This window comes from Remersonia thermophila, chromosome 6, assembly GCF_042764415.1.
Source record: "Remersonia thermophila strain ATCC 22073 chromosome 6, whole genome shotgun sequence".
In the NCBI taxonomy this organism is placed as follows: Eukaryota; Fungi; Ascomycota; class Sordariomycetes; order Sordariales; family Chaetomiaceae; genus Remersonia; species Remersonia thermophila.
In genome coordinates this window covers 2900687-2921836 of record NC_092222.1, presented here as the reverse complement: position 1 = coordinate 2921836, position 21150 = coordinate 2900687, and the positions used below count along the sequence as shown (strand labels likewise).

General features: G+C 58.3%; 7 protein-coding genes across 7 annotated transcripts; 2 read left to right on the top strand and 5 right to left on the bottom strand.

Annotated features, from left to right (window-relative positions):
- Positions 1-90: 90 nt before the first annotated feature.
- VTJ83DRAFT_6972 (uncharacterized protein) lies at positions 91-1395 on the bottom strand (the record flags this gene model as incomplete). The annotated part of the gene is made up of 1 exon (XM_071013742.1): positions 91-1395. The coding sequence occupies one exon, from the start codon at positions 1393-1395 to the stop codon at positions 91-93; it is 1305 nt and encodes a 434-aa protein (XP_070864599.1).
- An 813-nt stretch (positions 1396-2208) lies between these two features.
- On the bottom strand, positions 2209-4039 carry VTJ83DRAFT_6971 (uncharacterized protein; the record flags this gene model as incomplete). The annotated part of the gene is made up of 5 exons (XM_071013741.1): positions 2209-2814; positions 2896-3223; positions 3274-3499; positions 3559-3638; positions 3702-4039. The coding sequence occupies 5 exons, from the start codon at positions 4037-4039 to the stop codon at positions 2209-2211; spliced, it is 1578 nt and encodes a 525-aa protein (XP_070864598.1).
- Positions 4040-8723: 4684 nt separating this feature from the next.
- Positions 8724-9951, bottom strand: VTJ83DRAFT_6970 (uncharacterized protein; the record flags this gene model as incomplete). The annotated part of the gene is made up of 3 exons (XM_071013740.1): positions 8724-9458; positions 9519-9713; positions 9775-9951. 3 exons carry the CDS (start codon positions 9949-9951, stop codon positions 8724-8726), a joined length of 1107 nt encoding a protein of 368 aa, XP_070864597.1.
- A 3193-nt stretch (positions 9952-13144) lies between these two features.
- VTJ83DRAFT_6969 (uncharacterized protein) lies at positions 13145-14745 on the top strand (the record flags this gene model as incomplete). The annotated part of the gene is made up of 5 exons (XM_071013738.1): positions 13145-13252; positions 13342-13344; positions 13436-13445; positions 13519-13569; positions 13646-14745. 5 exons carry the CDS (start codon positions 13145-13147, stop codon positions 14743-14745), a joined length of 1272 nt encoding a protein of 423 aa, XP_070864596.1.
- Positions 14746-15212: 467 nt separating this feature from the next.
- VTJ83DRAFT_6968 (uncharacterized protein) lies at positions 15213-16357 on the bottom strand (the record flags this gene model as incomplete). Its single annotated transcript, XM_071013737.1, has 2 exons — positions 15213-16148; positions 16214-16357. The coding sequence occupies 2 exons, from the start codon at positions 16355-16357 to the stop codon at positions 15213-15215; spliced, it is 1080 nt and encodes a 359-aa protein (XP_070864595.1).
- Positions 16358-16701: 344 nt separating this feature from the next.
- Positions 16702-17514, top strand: VTJ83DRAFT_6967 (mitochondrial 54S ribosomal protein bL28m; the record flags this gene model as incomplete). The annotated part of the gene is made up of 1 exon (XM_071013736.1): positions 16702-17514. One exon carries the CDS (start codon positions 16702-16704, stop codon positions 17512-17514), a length of 813 nt encoding a protein of 270 aa, XP_070864594.1.
- Positions 17515-17847: 333 nt separating this feature from the next.
- VTJ83DRAFT_6966 (uncharacterized protein) lies at positions 17848-20197 on the bottom strand (the record flags this gene model as incomplete). Its single annotated transcript, XM_071013735.1, has 4 exons — positions 17848-19546; positions 19608-19840; positions 19902-20060; positions 20150-20197. 4 exons carry the CDS (start codon positions 20195-20197, stop codon positions 17848-17850), a joined length of 2139 nt encoding a protein of 712 aa, XP_070864593.1.
- Between the last annotated feature and the right edge of the window lie 953 nt (positions 20198-21150).

Genomic DNA, 21150 nt, shown 5'->3' with positions numbered 1-21150 from the left:
TGTGTTCAGACACCAAAACCCCGGTCGTCACGATAGGTGAAGTACTGCCAAAGAAAGAAACCACGTGCGAGAAGAAGTCTGAGCTCCTCACTAGACGGACCCGAGAGGGATAGCATTGTGACTCTTTGCGCGTTCTTTCCTCCCTTGGACGCACATCCACATGCCATAGACGAGGAAAACGAGGACAGTCAGCGGGGCTGTGACGGCCCAGAATAGAGCAAACTGGGGCCGGGTGGCTACCCCCATGCCGTCGCTTGCATAGACATCCTCCCAGGCGAACAGCGGGGCCGAAAAGAGGGCGGCGACGAAGCTGCCGGGGAGGAAAAACATGGCGACCAATGCGAGCATCTTCATTGATGACGAGTCTTGCAGGCTCGAGGCGGCAATGCTGCGCGTTGCGCTGGCTGTAGAGAAGGCGATGGCGTTGTCTTGCTGGGCGATAAGGTGGAACAACGCGGCAATCTGGATCTGGACCCGCTGCTGTACAAACGCGGTGTCGACCTCTTGCATGGCAACGCGATGGCGGAGGAGAGCGAGCGATTCTGACGAAAAGGGATCGTCCTGAGCACACGGCGACGCGGTTCGCGGGGCATGTTGAGCGATGAAGTCGTTGATGGCCTCGACGACCTTCATCTTGCGCGTGCCGTTGGCTAATTTGGCAGCGCAGCCGCTCATGTTGGCAGAGAGGCTTCCCAGCTCTCCTGCGGCTGGTCTCGTCTCGTGACGGGAGGCGAATCGATGGTGCCCGGTGCGGGCCTCAACTTCACGGACAGCCGCCTTGATCTCCGCAAGCGTTTTGTCGAGGCCGTGAGCGAGAACGAGGCTGCTGAGCAACCCAGGATACATCGGGTGCGCCACGGTCGAGCCCCGCCATTCTGACAAGAAAATGCAAAGTAGTTCGGTCCGCTCCTCGCCCTCGGCGAAGACGATAGCACATGTACCGCAGGCGGTCGAGTGCGACCAGGCCACGGCGAGTTTGGGGTGATATGTGATCGTAAACACACGCCTCTCGGCCCCGCCCCGGGCCTCGAGTGTCGACACACCGGCGAAACAGCCTCGTCCATAGGCTAGGGCGTCTTCCAGCCCCCAGGTACGAGCCAGGAAATTCAGATCACTTGCCGACGGGCTAGAGCGGTGCCGATCTCGGTCCTCACCGACCCAAATGAGTCGGACCGAGCGAGTGTACGCACCGGTGGTCAAGGTTCGCGCAGGTGGTTCCTCAAGCCAAGTGTCCACATCGTGCGTAGAGATGTTCCTGGACTCGATCACGGCGGGTAACAAGAGGTTGTCGTTGGCGGTCCAAAACTCGGTGACTTCGACGACGGGGCTCTTGGCAACGGTGTACTCTTCCCAAATGTTCTGGGTTCCGAAGTGGCGATAAAGGTCATCGTGCATCTTACTGTTAGACACGTGTTCGACGAGACTAGTGGAAATCTTCTAGTGCTAAGGCTGGAAATTGAGCCCTGAGTCTGTCGGCTTAAAAATCCCGTAGGTTGTAAAAAGAAGTTGGATGACAGCAGCCAAGGACTTAATAAGTCCTACACTGCATCTAGGGCTCTGCGCGGTGTCTCGCAAGGCTGAATTCAGCTGTTGCTGCGCCTCACAGGGGCCAGTCCATAGTGTATCAAGAGACCCGAGCATGTTCAACGCAAGCTACTTATTCCATCGTTGGGAAATGAAGTCGACCAGGGAAGGTTGCTCCGCCGCCGCCACCACCGCACACCGAGTCGCGGCTATCAAACTAACGTTAGCGTCAACGTCAAACGCACACCGGTAATTCCCTCCAGTTACCGCCCGATCTTGGTCAAGACGCCCATCACGAAACAACGGTTCGGCAAAACCATTATTAACCGGCGGTTCAAAATCCATATGGTGTCATTCGACCGGCCCCAAAAGGTAACCCCTAGGCGTCTGGGACGTTGAACAGCTTTTCATAAAAGAAAACAACTAATCAACAACCCTCATGTTTGCACGAAACCCCAATCGTCGGTTGTCTCTTCTAGGCCAGGAATGCGTCTGTGTTGAGCCACGACATTTGCGACGTGTGACAGCAAAAACGGATCCGCTGATGCTGCCATCAGCTAGTGCACCATATATACCTGCTACTGCAACAATTTGTAAGTACCTAGGAATCCACGGAGGTACACAAGTACAAGCACGCCCTGACATCCCTCCCGACCATACCTCTTCACACCTCCGCATCTCGTCTCATGTCGTGGCAAAATTAAGGGGCCCCGACCACACCCGCAACGCCTTCCCCCACTTCAGCAGCGCGATGATGATAAGAGTGGCAGCAGCACACACAGCACCCTGAATCCCGAAGCTCAGGCGAGTGCCCTGTGCCTCCGCCCACCGGACCTGAAAGTAACTCACGATGAAGCCGCCGAGGGTGCGTGCCATATTGAGCCACGCCGAGACCTCACCCGAGGCCTCGGGGTAGCTGTCGAGACAATAGCTGCTCAGGGCCACCGTGGTAACCATCATACCAAAGACGTACATGCCCCAAAGCACACTCGTGGCCATGTAGTGCCAGCTGTTCTCGAAACACTGCCCAATGAGGACAAGACCTGCCACCACAAACGGCATGGCCAGAAACACAGCGCGCAACCGGACCTCGGGCTCGAAGTGACCCTTGTGCCGGCGGATGTATTGTCGAGCCAGCGCATCGTGAAGCCAGTGGCCTGTCACCTCGCCTAGCACCACCGCTACGATGGGCGTAAAGTAAAAGAAGCCAATCTGTCGAGGCCCGAACCCGTAGAGCGGAGTCACGAAAATGGCGAGGGTCGTGTTAATACCGACAGCCCACGCAAACGTCTAATTCCGCGGCCATTGTCAGTCATGTTCTTCCAGCAGGGTCGACCTGTTGCGCATTTTCCCCCTGGAGGGACCACTCACAAATGCATAAAACACGCATGACAGAGCCACAATGGGCTTCAGAAGGACGCTCACTGTGCGCCAGCAGGCCTGAGCGAACGTATTTCGAAGGTGGCGCGACTTCCACTGCGCCGCGCCTGTCAAGCGCGCGAGGCGACTGCCCCGAGGAGGCTGTTCGTCGGCCGGGATCGCACGGTCGTAGTAAGTCTCGTCAAGGAAGAAGATGACGAGAGCCAGGCCGAGGACGTTCATGGCAAAGAAGACCCAGAATGGCACGGGCCAACGCTGCGTCTCGGTCATGAACGCCGTGAGCAGCGGGCCCATGTAGGGGCTGATAATGATGAAGGATCTTTGCATGGTGTCAGCCTCTGCCCACGACATGAAACAGGGCATACTTACGCCCAGATGTTAATCTTGCGGGCCTGTTGGTGGAAAAAGAAGATATCCTTGATGAACATCAGTCCTCCAGCTTGACTGACAGTCGAGAAGAAGCCGTTGAGGATGCGCGCTGCCATGAAAGACTCATAGGTTGTGGCTCCTGCACACCATGCTGCTGTCGCAGTCGAGGCCAGGAGAAACCAGAAGACGACGGGGAGGCGCCCGAAGAAGGCACTCAGTATCACCACTGGGCCCAGTCAGCATCGTCGTAGTAGGTCACAGAAACGCCATCGGAGGGTCTCTTACCAACCACCCCGCCTGCTCCGAGCATAAACACGTTCCCGGCTTGTGAGTGATTCACCTCATCTGGTGTGATGCCCCATTCCCTGCATGTGTCAACGCGGTTCTTACATTAACCATTCTTCTCTACCCCCTCGCCCCCAACTTACTCTGCCTGTGGGATGAGGGTCACAGCGCCGGTGGCGCTCCCATAGTCCGGCAAGAAGGAAGCAAATGACACAACAAAGAGGATCAAGTGCTTCCTGAACCTGCTCCAGTTCAGGGGATCGTTCACATCGTCGCTGGGCTGCGGGATGAGAACAGTGTGGCCATCTTTGGCAAGCCTCAAGCCGCTCGCCTTGGAAGGGTCGGCGTTGTCAACGTCGATAATGTAGCCCTCCGACTCGTGGAATTGGTGGACGATCTCAGCTCGAGCCTGCAAGCCGCCTGCCTTCTCACGAGGCTTTTCGTGGGAATGCGACCGCCCAAGTCCGGATTCATCCGCCATGGCCTTGCTCGGGGTGTGTCAATATGCGACAGGCTGCTCCGCACGTGAAAGAAAAGGCGAGTCTGGAAGTATGCAACTAGCGAGCGGGCATGGACGGTGGGAATGAATCGGGGCAGACACGGTAGTCTCAGTTGAAGGACCTGGCAGCTTATTTACATGACGACTTGTTGAACCTAACAAGGATGCAAGTCCCAGGTGCCCGATGCCTGATCTCCAACCGCATCTTGCCTGCAGGACTGCGGGAGCATTGACATATTCAGCAGCCGTCCGGCATCGACGTTACAGATCAGAAGATAACGGCTTCAACATACGACTGCCGCATGCGACTATTGCCGCCCGCCCCGGTAACCCTCGGGCTGTTGGTGGTCAGCGCGCTCAGGATTTCCTGGGTTGTCTGGATCCGCGGCCAATGAGCCGCGACTGAGGTTCACTTCCCACTGCAACTCTGGGAGATGAAACAATTTGCCGGGCTCTTACGTGATTCATGGTCATCCTTCGATCGTGCATATGCGAGCTGGTGAGCGGGCGGGTGGTGAACCAACAGCGTTCGGTTTGCATTTGAAGGGGTTCGGCAAGCCGGAGCCCATGACCCGGACCGGCCGAGAACTGTGCAATCTTCCAACGGCCCTCGGCTGGCCAAACAAAGTTACATCCACCCTAGTTTTGACCTGCATGGAACACGACCAGATCCACGGCAGAACAAAGCCCCCTTTACGCGGGTCTTCCATACGCGGTCTATGTGAGCTTCGTGAGAGGAATGGGCTGTTATGTTGCGTCGACGGGAAGAGCACATGTCTGTTGCTTGCCTCGCGCCTCACAGGCCTTGGGCGAAAGCTCTGCTCTGTCGTCCCATCAACAGGCGTTCTGCAAGGTTTGCAGTCAGATTCGGGATGGTGATCGCTCCGCGATTCCGGAAACTTACGCGTTGCTAACATCCTGATCGTCATGATGCCACCGTAACGTGAACCCGAGAGGCTTGTCACGGTCCATCCTGGACCTGCATCCTACAAACTACCAAAGCAGGGGTTGGCCCCTAGTGACGCGCTCGTGCCATCCGCCGTTTGGCACGACGCACAATCAATCAAGTCGTACGAAGTACATATTCCCGAAGTCTAGGTTGTCAACAACAGAGGTTCCATACACAAAACTGCCATCACAGCCGCCCAGAACACACACAGGCGTTTTACACGTCCTCTATACGCATAAGGCCTCGCGCCGTACTCCTTTCTCTGCGATAAATTGGATCGTTAACCTGTGTTAATTACAGGCGTCAGCCACAAAGGATACCTGTAGGACTACGTGTCGCATGTATTCTTCGATCTCCCCCCACTATCAACCGGGTGGCTGGGGGAGCGTGTAGTGTAGGCGCACATTGGAGGATGTATTACCATAAACATGACTCTTGCAACACAATGATAACACATTGAACAGACCCGTAACACTCAGTGAGTTTACAGCGTGGTGCCCCGTCCGTTGTCTCAAAAAAAAAAAAAAAAAAAACGTCCTCAAAGTCTACTCTAACGGAGTAGTCGATACATCCATCGTCAGACACACTGGCGACGTCTAATATATATATCAGCATCGTAGCCAGTTGACATCATTCCGGCTATCCTAGCAGTTGCCTTACAGTATGAATACTCCTCGATACGCCACCGTGGGCCATGGGATTCGTTCAAGCATCCCACGAAATGAAAAATATAAATGGCAGCTGGGAATGGCTCACCACCGGCTATTAAAGGCTGGCGACGCCTAAAAGTCTCTCTCGATGCGCAATGTTTGCAGCCTGAGAGGCGTGCCCAACTCATCCAAGCGCCCCTGAATGGCTGGTACCTCCCAAAGTCCACTTGCTAGGAACAGAAGGCTGGCAGCTTGCGCGCTGGGTTGAGGGGCAATTATCCATGGACATTTTTTTGGAAGCTCCCTTGAAACGTCACCACATCGCAGAGTTAATTACTCGTCGCATCTGGAACATCTCTCTACTAAACTGGCTCTACTAGATTGATGAATATGTCTGGAGCGCTGCACTTGTGCCAGACATCCTCAGCTCCGGATCCCTCTAGGTCGCGGTCCCACCCAGCACACCGTGCAGTCGGCACGCTCCGCTGTTCTTTTGTTGACCGGCTGGAACCAGATATCACCATGGATGCACCCTTGTGGACACGTTCAACAGCACCGTGGCAGGCCCAAGGATGATCCATGATGGCATCAGGGGCGCTTCAAGACCCATATCTGGATCGGGAATGGGTCGCCACTACCGCCGCTGTTGGATTGATGTAACCTGACATTGGAGAGGCAGTGCATGAGATTGAACAGTCATAAAGAGGTGAGTAACATCTCGGTTTTTTCGATGGTATACGGTGTTTTGGTCTCAGGTTGATATCATTCATAGCTAGGATGTGGCAACACGGTATATACAGCTTGAGACGATGTTCCGGCCAAGCGCTGTCGAATATAGATGCGCCTTACCAGCTCAGAAGACGTCCCACTGTTTCGTTCATATTCATTTCCAAACCGTGCTCCGCGAGTTAAGCCTAAAGTCCACTGGCTATCAGGGAGCTTTGTAAATATATGACATGGGGTTCAACCTGCCCAATGGGCAGGAGTGACTGCATCTGTTGGTTCAAGGTATGATGAAGATGCAAAGCCGGATTGGCGGTTAATTCCAATCCTTGGCCACTCACTTTTCTCTGTTCCTCTTTGTTTCCGGTTTTTCTTTTCTTTTTTTTTTTTTTTCAGTACTCGCCTTTTACAGAAAATAGGTTGGCTAACACTGGATGGGAATAACCTCGCCTCAACTACGTAGTTAAGAGAACTAATCATTCGGCGTGTCCATGATACGAGGGAGTTATCTCTCAAAGACTCAGCAGTGAGGCACTAGATCCTAACGATCTGACTTTCCCATCATGTATTGCCTCCTCCGTTGCGTTATTTTAACACTTACCCTTCTTGAAAGCTGCAGTTCATTGCAGCACTTCGTCATTCAATACTGCCACATTCGGGGTAACACAGCATGGTGTTCAGTCCTAGGAGTGGAATGCATGAAAACGTGGCACGATGCTCTTCAGTCAGCAATCCAAAACCACGACTTACGTACAGGACTTCACACACCAGGAACCAAGAATCCCCCGCAATAGGCTCTGTGAACATACTATGAAGAACATACACGGACAATTAAGAAGCGGCATCGCCACTGCAAACACCGTAAGCTCTGTAGGGGACATGGCTCTTCCCGGTGGTTAGCTGAGGGCTGTTTAGCACTCGGTGTTCCGCATTGGGTGCCTCCCAGATGGGCACAAGCCGCAGCCTTGCCGTTCCCAAGCAGAACTAAGAGACTCGGCGGGGGTTGAGAGGAGCTTCTGCACGCCTTCTTTCGGTCATGAGAGTATAAGAGTGGCTAGATAAAGCTGGGAGCCCCGACGCAAGTAAGTTTAGGCACGCTCTTGCGCCCTTTAATATGTTGCCATCTTCGCCGTGAGAAAGTCAGGTATCTCATACAACCAACATTCCTTCGCACGTTTTTGAACTTCGTACGCACGGCAACGGCAGGATGCAACTTAAAGCTCTCATCATGCCCGCCCTTGCAGCCGCTGGATTGGCCTTCGGGCCCCGATTGATCACGCCGCCGGCATCCCTCCAATTTGCTTATGACAGATACACCAGCCCTTTCTCCAGTTGGCTATCCAGCGCACTGCCCACACTCAGCCGCCTTGCCACGGAGTGCACGGCAGACGGCGTGGCGGGCCTCGTGGGAGTAGCGGCGGAGTTTTTTACCATGAGCACTGTCCCGGAGTGTACCAGCGCCTTCGACAAGTACAACAACAACCAGCTAGTAAAGTCAGGTGCTGGTTCTAACTCGCCAAATGGAATCCTAGTGCTTACTGGAGTCGCCGCATTGACGGCTGTTGTCGCCATAATTTGAGGAGGAAACCAAGAAAGGCAGATAATGAAACTGTATTGGATGAAGGGAGAGTGCTATTCGAGGTCGGTTTCATGGGGCGGATGAGGCACTGGAGACGCCGAGGTCGGAGAAACCCTGAGCAAACTCGTCTGCGATTTTATAGCTCCTTTATTCTCTATGCAATAGTAGGACATTGGGCCCATCTTCTATAGAACCAACTCAGGCTTTAGAAGGATTCTGCACGTTGCAACGGACCATGATATATCCTATTAGTGGCTAAATATCATGAGCGAGCGCCATGAGAAAAACTGGGAAACATGAAGACGACAGATGTACAGGCGACTGAATGGACTGCCCGACATCGGGAGCGAGTACGCAACGATACGCCAGCAGAAGAAGTGGCTGGGTTGCAGGGCTCACGGCGGGTATCTGCCACGTGGGGTTCCGCTGCCTCTGTTCAGGCAAATTAGTACGGGCTGTTGAAAAAGGGACTGCGCTTACATCAACATCGATGTCGGCGACAGAGAAACGGGGGGCGGGGAAAGGGAATTTATAGAGAGGGTTGCGTGGACGTGGAGTCACAAACTGCATGCCTAGCTATGGCGGCTTTCTCGGAGTGAAGGGTTAAGAAGATGAAACTGGAGGAGCAAGGACATGCGTCTACAATTATTCCCAACAATGTAATTACCGAGGTATCTCCCGGCCTGGTATCTAGACCTCTGCTTTTCGAACATCAACCTCTCAACACGCATCGCCGTCACTGCCACCCATTGGCAGTCGCCACCCTTACAGCCCTGCCTTGAGCTCCTCTGGCTCGTTTACCAGAACGTAGCGATATCTCGGTTTTCCGGCGGCCATTTCGACAACGGCGCGGTTGGCGTCCTTCATGGGGATCTCTTGGATCCACGGCTTGACCTTGTTGTCGGCAGCCAGCTGCAGCATCTCGCGAATGTCGTTGGGTGATCCGATGAGCGATCCCGTGACCGTGAGGCGCTTGACCAACATGGGGAAAAGAGGGATGCTCGGCAAGGGGTCCTCGGGGGCGCCGACCTGGACAAGAGTGCCGTCAAGGCGCAACAGGGTGAGGTACTCGGCCAGCGGCATGGGCGACGATGAGACGGTGCAGATGATGATGTCGAGCGTAGAGGCGTGCTTGGAGGCCCAGTCCTTGTCCTCGGACGTGGCGATGTACTCGTCGGCGCCCAACTTGAGGGCGTCATCCCGCTTCGACGATGAACGTGAGATGGCCACGACACGGTCTGCCTTGAGCGCCTTGGCCCAGAGGATGGCGAAATGGCCTAGTCCGCCGAGCCCGACGACGCCGACAGTCTTGCCAGGCCCAGCTCCGTGGTGCTTGAGAGGGGCGTACGTGGTCACGCCAGCGCACAGCATGGGAGCCGCATCAGCCGAGGGAAGGGCATCGGGGATCTTGACTACGAAGTGAGAAGGGGCCCGATGGTACAGGGCATAGCCGCCATACGAGTTGCCTCCATTGAGATAGACACCGTTGTAAGTGCCGACCTGTCGTGGAGTTAGAAAACCGGATACGCTTAAATGAGCGGGGTGTACAGAAGACTTTACATGATGCTTCCGGCAGTAGTTTTCCTTGCCGGCGGCACAGGCATCGCAATCGCCAACGCGGCCTCTGCAGGAGTCTGACTGGGCGCCCACGCCCACGCGGTCGCCCACCTTGAGCCCGCCTTCGGCCTTGGAGCCGACGCGCACCACCGTGCCGACGATCTCGTGGCCGACGCAGCAGGGATACTTGGTGGGCCCCTAAACGTTGCCGTCATGTCAGTTCCTGAGCCCGGAACACAAGGAGCTCGGGTCGGCTCACCCAGCCGCTTCTGAGAGTGTGAATATCGCTGCCGCAGATGCCGCAGTGCGTGACTTTGATGTCGACATCGGTCTCCTCCCAGGGCTTGGGCTCAAACTCGCCCCATTTCATGTTTCCTTGGACCGCCGACTTGTCAAGCCCGAGCCATCCCTCAAATTTGTAGTCCTGGGCCGACATGGTGCCTGCTGGTATGGTAACGTTGATTAGGGGTGACGAGGAGAGGCGATTGTCGCTAGAATCGTGACGCGGAGGCGAAACTTGGTGAAGGGCATGTGCTGGTCAAGGAATGCAATTCCACCAAGAGAGAGGAGACGGCGAAATAAATATGCCAGCGCTGGAAAACAGACCAAGGTGCTGACGCCGTCATCGTGCCCCACGTTCACAGACAAGGAAGCGGATCCTCCGGCTTCTTCGAGCTAGAGCATGCTGCTACGTCCGGGCCCACCGGTGATCGTCAAGCCGGAGAGAAAAGTGCCGTATACATCGGTCCGCGCTAGGGATCCCGGAAGGATGACGTCGGGAGTGCTGTGGTACGGACAATGACGGTGACCATCTACACACCTCTCTTATCCATCCCGCAGGTTCCTCTCACCACTGCCCAATGACTCTGAGCAATCATCGAGTTCAAAGTCAAAACATGAATCGGTTGGTTCGGTGAAAAGCGATTCCATGGCTCGGCTCGGTCGTCGTGGAAAGCCAGAGAAAGCCACCACAGTGGAACCAGGGTTCGGCGATAAGTCCAGTATCCCGGGTTCTCCGCTCTTAGCCTCAATCGCCAAGTCGCGCCCCACCCTGCGGCTGCGTGCATACAACTTTTGTAACACGTGTACGAAGTAAGGTACGCTAGTATGCTAGCGGGGGCATTGCGATTTTGAAGATCGTTAGCTTCGGGGAGCATCAAGAGCAAAGAAAACCTTCAAGTGTTCTGTGTAGCAATCGGGCTCATCGGCCTAGGCGTACGAGGCTCCTGAGGGGCAGGTATTAGCGCCAGGGCCAAGAAAGGTAGGTACCGTGGCTGAAGCGGCCGTGGGGCGTGGCGTCTTTAGTTGTGGCTGTCCGATCTCCCAACCCCCTGGATCCAGACCCTGGAAAGGTCGGATGCTCAGGGCCAGCAATGCGTCCGCAGGCTCGCGCAAGAAATGCGGTGCGCCCAACCGGCGAGTCAGTTCATACGCTAGTCAGGCACAATCCAGACCCTACAGGGAGGTAAAGTGTCGGGTGACAATGGAGGGCCATCGCGCAGGCAGGCGGTTACTTGTATAGTGGTTACTGTTCAAGACACTTCGCAACCCATTACCTACAGCCTCATGACGTCACCCCCTACACCACCCACATCCATGTGCGAATGTGTCTAAGAGCGTAAGAGGCGCTCTTGCCTTTCAGAACCCTAGCATTGCACTCCTTACAGCCTTGTCTCCGGCAAAATACCAGGGTGCTCAAGGTAAGCTTGAGAATTGGCAGCGTCGTCCGTAGAGTTAGGCCGTTGCGGGTCTGGGGGCGGCAAGCTGGCGACAATGCCGTTGACTGTCGCCCAGGGGTTGGCCGAGAACTTCAACCCTCAGGTAACCAACTTACACAGCATATGTAAGCCCGTAATTCAAAATGGGCATGACTTCGAAGGCTCGAATGGTCTTTGCATGGTTGTTTCGCAGTGATTTCGCGAAACTGAGCTCTTTTCTTTTTTTTTTTTTTTTTTTTTTTTTTTTTTTTTTCATTTGCTGGCCCTGCACGCGTCTGTTACAAAAGGTGGTAGTTATACACCTCCCAGCTGTTTGCAAACTGGGTTGGCGGAACCCGGACGTGGTGCTTTCAACCAAGAACGATCAAGCCCTACATCACTGGCATTTACAATACCGACCGAACGCGTGGAAGCACCCGTGCTATGTCATCACGGAGTTAAGCAGGTGCTCAGCGAGTGCGCCTAGCAGCTGTGAAATGCCTTTCCCACATTCGTCGCGGAGACTAAACGAAGCGTGATTAGCAACATGGCTTTCAAGTCCTTGACTTGGCAGGCATCCAATCAAGCACTTTCGGGGGTTGCCAAAACTCGTTTCCTTGGCGCGGGCGCATCGGAGTTAACGGTGATGAGTGCGAAATGGATCTTACACAAACAACCTGAGCCGCGGTCAATCTTGCCTCCCCGAGATAGCCGGTAGCAGCATCAGCCCCGTCGTTGGCTGGAGCTATATACAATACAACGAAAGAATCAAAGCTACCATGTATCCATGCCCCTATTAACGCGGTCTGCGTATTGCGTGTGAACCTTGTACTTGACTTGTTTCTGAACCTCCCGTCGCAATCCTCTGAGAATGCGGCAAGGGGTTCATGGATCGAATGGTGCCAGGTCCAGCACCCAAGATGGGCTCGGGAAGCTGCGTCATCATACACGGCCGTGATTTGGCTGCACAAGAGCACACGACCTGGAGGCCTCTGCGCGATTCTTGTCTGTACCATCAGCGTGTCTCGTTCACGATCGTGTATGATACCTGGCTGTGCCTTCAGAAACCTGGCCATGGGCATCTTCCGAGAAGGGGTTTGTCCGCTGGACGTAAGGGTACAGAGGTGATTCGAGCACAATGACGGCAATACTCAGGTACTCCGCTTGGAGCATAGCACGACGTTCTCGAACGAAGCAAGCCCAACAGCCAAAAGAATGGAGATGGACCATGCAATGCTTCGCTTCCGCCGACTTGGAGCAGATCTCAAGTGCTCATAGAGCATGGCAGGGCGTTCGATCCAAGACCGGCCTAGTGAAACGATAGGCACCTTTGTTGCGGCAGAGTGGTACGCGGGAGAGGCTCGAAAATAACCGGGTCGCTTGGTTGTTTGACGCAATCCCCCCTGAAGCGCCGGGTTAGGGTTGCGTTACCTAACTGAAACCCTTCTGGGCGACAGCTTGGCGCGGGGAGGTGGAAGGTTAGGTTAGGTCAGCGAAGGTCGGGTGGCTGTGGTGACTGTGACCGGGACAGAGATGGAGGTTTGCGGGGGGCAAGCCGGCGGCCGAGGTCGGGCTGCAGCAGTGGTGATGGCGTGCCGTGGGGACCCGGCCGGGGGTCGGGGCATTTTGCCAATTGGCCAACCGCTGCATCCAAAACTTTTTCTCAGCCCCGCTCGACAGGCCACCGGCGCCCCGCGCTGAGCAAGCGGAAACCGGGCCCCACTCTTCGTCGACGGAATCTTTGGACAACCCTGCTCCGCAGCAACAGCGCAGCATCAACTAATGCCCGCAAACTGACGACCTCTTAACCCCCGGGGACTACGTATACGTGCTACCGCCCCTCCTTGCTTGGGTTGTCCTGTCTTATCCCAGTTCTTCCAACCACCTTTCGCACCCTCCTCCCCCCTAGGGCTGTTCGTCTTGTTCGACAAGATGCTCTCTTCTCTTCGAATTGCTTCGCGGCGGGCGGCGGCGGCAGGCCGCACCTCGGTCGTTGTGCGCGCCTCCTCGACGTGGGCCAACGTCCCGCAAGGTCCTCCGGTATGTCTCAAAGCTTCCCCCCTTGCTCCCGTCCAGTTGTACATAGGTACCTCGTATTCAGAACGTGTAGCTGACCCTCTTTCTTGCAGGATGTAAGTGTTAATCGCTTTCCTATGCCGCCCCTCCCCGACGCACCCTCTTCCCGCCGCTTGCCTCTGACCAGCCGTTCTCTGACTCGACCAGGCCATTCTTGGTACGTTTTGTTGCAGCCAGACGATATGGAACCCCCCCCTCCCACCCCAACACAGAGACTGACCTCGTGACAGGTATTACCGAGGCTTTCAAGGCCGACAAGTTCGAGAAGAAGATCAACCTCGGTTTGTTGCACCCACCCTTCTTGGAGGCGCGTGGAGCCCGGGGGACCAGCTGACACCGCGTGACCGCGGGCCGCAGGCGTCGGTGCGTACCGCGATGACAAGGGCAAGCCGTACGTGCTGCCGTCCGTCCGCAAGGCCGAGGAGAAGGTTGTGTCGTCGCGCCTGAACAAGGAGTACGCCGGCATCACGGGCGTCCCCGAGTTCACCAAGGCGGCGGCCGTTCTCGCCTATGGCAAGGACAGCCCTGCCCTTGGTCGCTTGGCCATCACCCAGTCCATCTCGGGCACGGGCGCCCTGCGCATCGGCGGCGCCTTCCTGTCCCGCTTTTATCCGGGCAGCAAGACCATCTACCTCCCGACGCCGTCGTGGGCCAACCACGCCGCCGTCTTCAGCGACTCTGGGCTGAAGGTGGAGCGCTACACCTACTACGACAAGAACACCATCGGCCTCGACTTTGAGGGCATGATCCGCGACATCAAGAACGCGCCCGACGGCAGCATCTTCCTGTTCCACGCCTGCGCGCACAACCCGACGGGTGTCGACCCGACCCCGGAGCAGTGGCGCGAGATCGAGGCCGTCGTCAAGGCCAAGGGCCACTTCTCCTTCTTCGACATGGCCTACCAGGGCTTCGCCAGCGGCGACATCCACAAGGACGCCTTCGCCGTGCGCCACTTCGTCGCCCAGGGCCACAACGTCTGCCTGGCCCAGTCCTTCGCCAAGAACATGGGTCTGTACGGCGAGCGCATCGGCGCTTTCTCCCAGGTGTGCGCCGACGCCGACGAGGCCAAGCGCGTCGACTCGCAGATCAAGATCCTGGTGCGCCCCATGTACTCGAACCCGCCCATCCACGGCGCCCGCATCGCCGCCGAGATCCTCAACACTCCGGAGCTGTACGACCAGTGGCTCGTTGAGGTGAAGGAGATGGCCGACCGCATCATCACCATGCGCGCCCTGCTCAAGGAGAACCTCGAGAAGCTCGGCTCCAAGCACGACTGGAGCCACATCACCAGCCAGATCGGCATGTTCGCCTACACGGGCCTGAGCCCCGAGCAGATGGAGGCCCTGGCCAAGGAGCACAGCGTCTACGCCACCCGCGACGGCCGCATCTCGGTTGCCGGCATCACCAGCGACAACGTCGGCCGCCTGGCCGAGGCCATCTTCAAGGTCAAGGGTTAGAAGGTGCGGGTCCGCCAAGGCGCACCCACGGGCCGGCCTGATGGAGCATGAAAGGATCACGAGGCCGAGGCGGGGAACAAACGATGGACTAGTTAGCGGCGGACGGAGGGTGCCTGGTTGACGGATCTCTCGCCTTCTTCTTCTGCCTGTTCATCTGCTGTGTTTCTAGACTGTACACCATCGAAAAAGACGGATACCACGTAGACTGTATACCCACCGACCACGAACGAGCGCACAGATACCTACCACGGTGATTCGGTCCGATCCGGGCCTGGCGCCTCTCGAGGGGCGCACAGAATGGGAATGGACGTGACACGGATGGCCCTCAGAGTGGACCATGGGAGAGCGAAGGGGGTGTGCGCGGGGAGAATACGATAAAAGGATCATCCAACGATGGGCCAAGGTGGTTCAGGCAAGGGACACCGATCGAGATGGGGAGGTGTTGCGGCGAGGCAAACAAACACCTATCACGCCCTCCCCAGTCTCTTCAGGTCTTCTTGCACCTCGCCTACCTGTCTGTCCATGTCACGATAGACTCGGGCCAAGTCCCTGAGCACCTGTTCTTTGTTGTTTCCGCCATCCGCAGCACCGACCCCGTAGACCCCCAGCTCGGCCTGCAGCGCGTTGACGGCTTCCGCCAGACGACCTTTTGCGTCGCGTAAATGGCTCGTGTAGTTGGCCAGCGCACGGACGGCCTCGGGGGTGTAAATGTGGCGTCGCGCCTGCCACAGAGCGGCGTCTGCCTCGGCCTGCTGGCGCTGGGCCGTCAAGGCGGACTCGGTGGCGCGCAGCTCGAGGGAGCGCGCCACGGCGCCGTGCTTGGCCTCAAGGGCGCGCAGCAGCTGGGCGAGCACGTCCGCTTGCTCCCGCAGGAGCGACACGAGCTGAGTCGCCGCCGCGAGCCGAGCCCGCGAGAGGTCGGCGCGTCGCGCGGCTGCCGAGGCGGCGAGGGCCGACGCGTGGGCGGGCAGCGTGGGCACCGAACGATGCACGTAGGATGAGCCGTTCGACGGATTGGCGGCGCGCGCGAGCTGTACGGCCGCGCGGTGCAGCGTGGTCGAGACCAGCGTGGCCAAGGACCCGAGATGGGACGGAAAGTCCGACAGCGGCGGGTGCGACAGCAACACGGCCGCCTCCTCGGCAGGTATGTCATCCGCGGATGCTTCGAGAAGCGGCGGGATGAGGCGGAGAAGGTCGAGAAGAGCCGGAGGCAGGTCGACGGCGGGAGAGGTTGCTGGGGCTTGTTGCGGCGGCGGCGGCTGCCGCGTCGGGGGACCGGCACGTCGGCTCAGGGATGGCGGGGGCGGTGCTTGTTTCGCCGCCAGGGCTTGCGGGTCTGCATTGCGTAGCGCATCAACGATGAGGTGCTGTTTCGCAGCCTTGAGACGGTACTCGTTCAATGCCTGAGAAATCTTGGGTGAATATGCCGCCTGCGACGTTGGGGTTAGCCCACAACAGCCGTGCGCACCTCTGTGATCAGCCCCTCCTCTTTGGCCGTTGGGAGACTCTTGGATGAGCCATCTGGATTCAAGACGGATGTGGTGAGCTTTGCATAGAGCGACGCAAAGTCAGGATTGTTCTGGAGGACGGCGTCGTCGACAGGCGGAAGCATGATGGTGCATCTGTTGTGACGACATTCCAAGTCAAAGGTCCCGGGGGGGGGAAGCGGATTGGAACGCCGGGGGTTCCCCGCCTATGCGTTTGGGTGGGCGGTGCCAGCTGTTATTATCCGTGTGGGGGGTGCTGCCAGCTGGCAACGCGAGCTGCCAATCGACCGCCCAAAATTTCCACTCCGCAACAACCTCCAGCGAGGGCATCTCGACGAGAGGAGGATCCAGCTCCCGGCAGCACAACAAGCAGCCGCCCGGTTGCGCACATCTCCTACGAGCCGCCAATGCGTCACCCATAACCTCGGCCATCTGAGATCTCCAACCTCGACGTCAACGCCAGAGCGCCATGTCCCCAACGCTCGCCCTCCAGGGCGGCTGCCTCCGGGCCGCTCGGCGAGCTCCCGGCCTTGCTCACCTCCTCGCTCCCGCTTCGGCCGCGACCATGACGGCGAGGATAGCGCCGCCCCGCACCGCCGACCTGCCCACAATACCTCGCAGCTTTGCAACCTCAGCAGCGTCGCGATACAAGCAGCCCGGGGTGCCCGGGTCCGACCTCCCCATCCCCTCCGTTTCGGGCAAGATCCCGGAAATGCCTCCCTACCCTTACGGCCCGCGCCAGGTCTACCACCAGTCCAACAAGGGCCTCTACGGCTCGTCGCGCATCCAGTTTGGCAACCACGTCTCGGAAAAGCACAGCGTCAAGGCCCGCCGCACGTGGCGGCCCAACGTGCACCGCAAGCGCCTCTGGTCCGAGTCGCTCGGCGTCTTCGTCACGACCCGTGTCACCACCCGCGTGCTCCGCACCATCGACAAGGTCGGCGGCCTCGACGAGTACCTGCTCGGCCGCAAGCCCCAGCGCGTCAAGGACCTGGGACCCTGGGGGTGGCGCCTGCGCTGGCGCATCATGCAGACCCCGGCCGTGCAAGAGCGGCTCAACCGCGAGCGCGTCGCCCTTGGCCTGCCCCCCAAGGACTATGACGCGTTCCGCAGGGACGCCGAGCAACCGTTGCCCGACGGCACGCCCGCGGGCGAGACGCTGATGGTCGAGACGGACAAGATGCTGGCCGACGAGTCCGAGTTCCAGCTGACGGCGGACGAGGGCGAGGCTGCAGAGGCGGCCAAGGATGACTTTATGAAGGAGGAAAAGCCCGCGCGGTAACGGGAAGGCGGCATCACTGGCAAACGTTGTGGCAGACTCGAGATTTTCAAAACATGTATCATATTCTACCTTCCGTGTACAGTACAGCAGCACCCTTGTGGATGGTAAAGTGATGTCGGTTTGGGTTGGGTTGGCCTCACGTCACGAAATACAGCACGCATATGAGCACCACGGAGGCAAGTGTGCGCCGAAGAATAAGGCCCGTCGGGCCATCTATGTCTAGTCTACCGCTAGCAAATTCCCCATCATGACCTGGCTAAGTAGATACACGTTGTTTCCCGGAAAGAAGAAGAGAGAAAAAAAAGCAAGACGAATAATCCCCTCCTAACCCCTTCAGAAGCGCAGGTCCCAGTCGATCAGAGGACCCAGCCGGGGCAGCTCGTCGGCAACGCTCTGGACGTCCTTGTCACCGCGACCGCTGACGCAGATGACGATGTTTTGGTCCTTGCGCATCGTCTTGGCCAGCTCGATGGCGCCGTAGATGCCATGGGACGACTCGAGAGCCGGGATGATGCCCTCCAGCTGGCTCATGAGACGGAAACCGATAAAGGCCTGAGCGTCGGTGGCGGAAACGAACTTGGCGCGCTCCGTGTCCTTCCAGTTGGCCAGCTCGGGGCCGACGCCGGGGTAGTCGAGACCGGCCGAGACCGAGTGCGTGTCGCTGATCTGGCCGTTCTTATCCTGCAGGATGTAGGTGCGCACGCCGTGCAGCACGCCCTTGGTGCCGGCCGAAAGGGTGGCGCTATGCCGCTCCGTGTCGACGCCGTCGCCGCCGGCCTCGACGCCGAGGAGCTTGACGCTGGGCTCGCTGCTGAAGGGGTAGAACATGCCGACGGCGTTGGAGCCGCCGCCGACGCACGCCACCACCGCGTCGGGCAGCTTGCCGCACTGCTCAAGCATCTGGGCCTTGGTCTCGTTGCCGATCACAGACTGGAAGGTGCGCACGATGGTCGGGAACGGGTGAGGGCCAATAGCCGACCCGATGATGTAGTGCGTGTCCTCGAGGTTGACGACCCAGGAGCGGAGGGCCTCGTTGACGGCATCGCGAAGAGTGCGGCTGCCGGCCTCGACCGCCACCACCTTGGCGCCCAGCAGCTTCATGCGGAACACGTTGAGGGCCTGGCGGCGCACATCCTCGGCGCCCATGAAGACGGTGCACTCCATGCCGAACTTGGCGCAGACGGTGGCGGTAGCAACGCCGTGCTGGCCGGCGCCCGTCTCGGCGATGATCTTGGTCTTGCCGAGGCGGCGCGCCAGCAGTAGCTGGCCGAGGGCGTTGTTGATCTTGTGCGACCCCGTGTGGTTGAGGTCCTCGCGCTTCAGCCAGATGGTGGCGCCCCCCGCGTACTCGGTCAGGCGCTCGGCCTTGTGCAGGTGACCGGGGCGGCCCATCCAGTGGTAGTGCGACCGATACTCCTCCCAGAATGCCGGGTCGTCCTTGATCTTGTTGAAGCCTTCCTCGAGCTCCGACAAACAGTCCATGAGCGACTCGGGCACGTACTGGCCGCCAAACTCGCCAAAGCGCTCGGGGATCTTGCCGTGCATGGCCTGCAGCTGCGCCACCAGGTCGTCGTCGGAGTGGTTGACGACGCCATTGACGTGCACCTCGCCATGAGCTTCCGCCCCAGACACGGCCTCGGCGATGCCCACCTCGCGCGTCGTCTCCTCCTCGGCGGCTGCGCTGCGCCCGCACAGGTACGCGCAAAACTCCTCCACGGCCTTGGCCTCCTCGCCCTGGGCGGCCTTCTGGAGCGTCGTGACAATCATGCTGCCGGTGACGACACCGTCGGCGAGCTCAGCAACCGACGTGAAGTGCTCGCGGGTGCTGACGCCGAAACCGACGGCGGCGGGCTTGTCGCCGCTGTACTTCTTGACGCGGGCCAGCAAGTCGGGCAGCTTGGCGTTGAGCGTGCCAGAGGCGCCAGTAACGCCTTGGCGAGACACAACGTAGATGAACGAGTCGGCGAGCTGGCAGAGCAGGCGCATGCGAGCGTCGGATGTGGCGGGGGCGATCAGGGGAACGTAGGAGAGGCTGGAGCGGGGTATGTTAGCGCCGAAGCGGTTGTGATGCAAAGACATCAGAGGCGACGTACCCTCCCCGAGTGCAGAACTTGCGGAACGAGATGGCCTCCTCGGGAGGAAGGTCCACAACGATGAAGCCGTTAACTCCAGCATCATTGCAATCCTGGATGAGGCGCTCCTCGCCGTATCTCAGCAGGGGGTTGTAGTAGCCCATGAGCAGGATGGGCGCGGTGACGCCCAGCTGGCGGGCGTCGCGGACCATCTGCAGGGTTGACTCGATTGTGACGCCATTCTTGAGCGCGATCTGCAGGCACAATCGTCAGCTGGGCCCCGGCCATCCTATCGCGCTGTCGGTCAGGGCTCACCGTGTTGGCCGTCTGAATGGTCGGCCCGTCGGCAATGGGATCGGTAAAAGGCACGCCAAGCTCGATGATATCGGCGCCGCCCTTCTGCATGCCGAGCAGGACGCGCGGGGTGAGCTCTGCCGTGGGGAAGCCAGCCGTGACGTAGGTCACGAGCGCCGCCTGGGGAATGGGAGCATTCGCGTTAGAAACTGGCCCCGTTTGCTTCGCGGAGTCGAGGTCGGGGACGCTGGGGTGCCGAGGTTACTCACCCGGTTCTGCGCCTTGCAGCGCTGGAACGTCTTCTTGATGGCATCCATTGCGGCAGTCGATCAAGCGATGTTGGAGGGGACGAACTGCGATGGACGAAGACGCGTGGGTGGGAGGAAGATACAGCCTCGGGGGAAAGGCTTTGTTTGGCGGGGCGTGGTGGGGGAGCAGGAAGCTTGAAGGACGGAGAGGGGATGAATGAAAGATGGGAGATGAAAAAGTCCGGGACGAAGGCGAGGACCCGTTCTCTTATTTCTTGTGCCCCGCACCGCCACCAAACGAAGATCCCGACTGAATCCAACCTTGTAACCAAGTCTCAAACAATGCGGAGGCAAATTGATGCTCCGGCTTGATCACAGATCGTCAAAGCCGTCCTCTCGGCCGCCAGTTCATTATGCTTAGGAGGCCAGATTGTCTTACTATGCAGCGATGCGGTTAAGTAAGCGGGGCATGGTGATCCATGCCACAGCCTCGGCGTCCTTGACTCAAAGCTGCCGCAGCACGGCGTGCCTGGGTAGAAACACAAACGGACCCCATCCCTGTGATGACGGTTGCCTGAGAACGGCTACCGACAGGACAGCTATGCCGTGCCGTGCAGACCGCCCGGCAGCTTCATCATCACGGTTGACTTGACCCAAAGCTCGGCGGCATGTCTGACCGGGGGAACACTGGGCCGGGCAGAAGGGTGGGCCCGGCTAAACCTTTATCCCGCCTGGGCCGTCTCCATCCGGTCGCCGCCTCGGACCCTCCCAGTCCACAGGCGGGACAGCGGTGGCCCGAGAAGAGTTAGCGCGGTTGGGGCGACCAAACATTCCAGATCGTCAACAAAAGCCAGGCGGCTATCTTTGCTCTAACACTATTCCTGTGTAATTACAAGCTGCCCTATCGAAAGTCCAGGATAAACAAAACAAGCAATGAAACTATACGCGAGTAGACACATCTATCTATCCATGTGATTCCCGATCCAATCTCCCCCCAAAGTCCTCGTTCCCACCATCCCGAG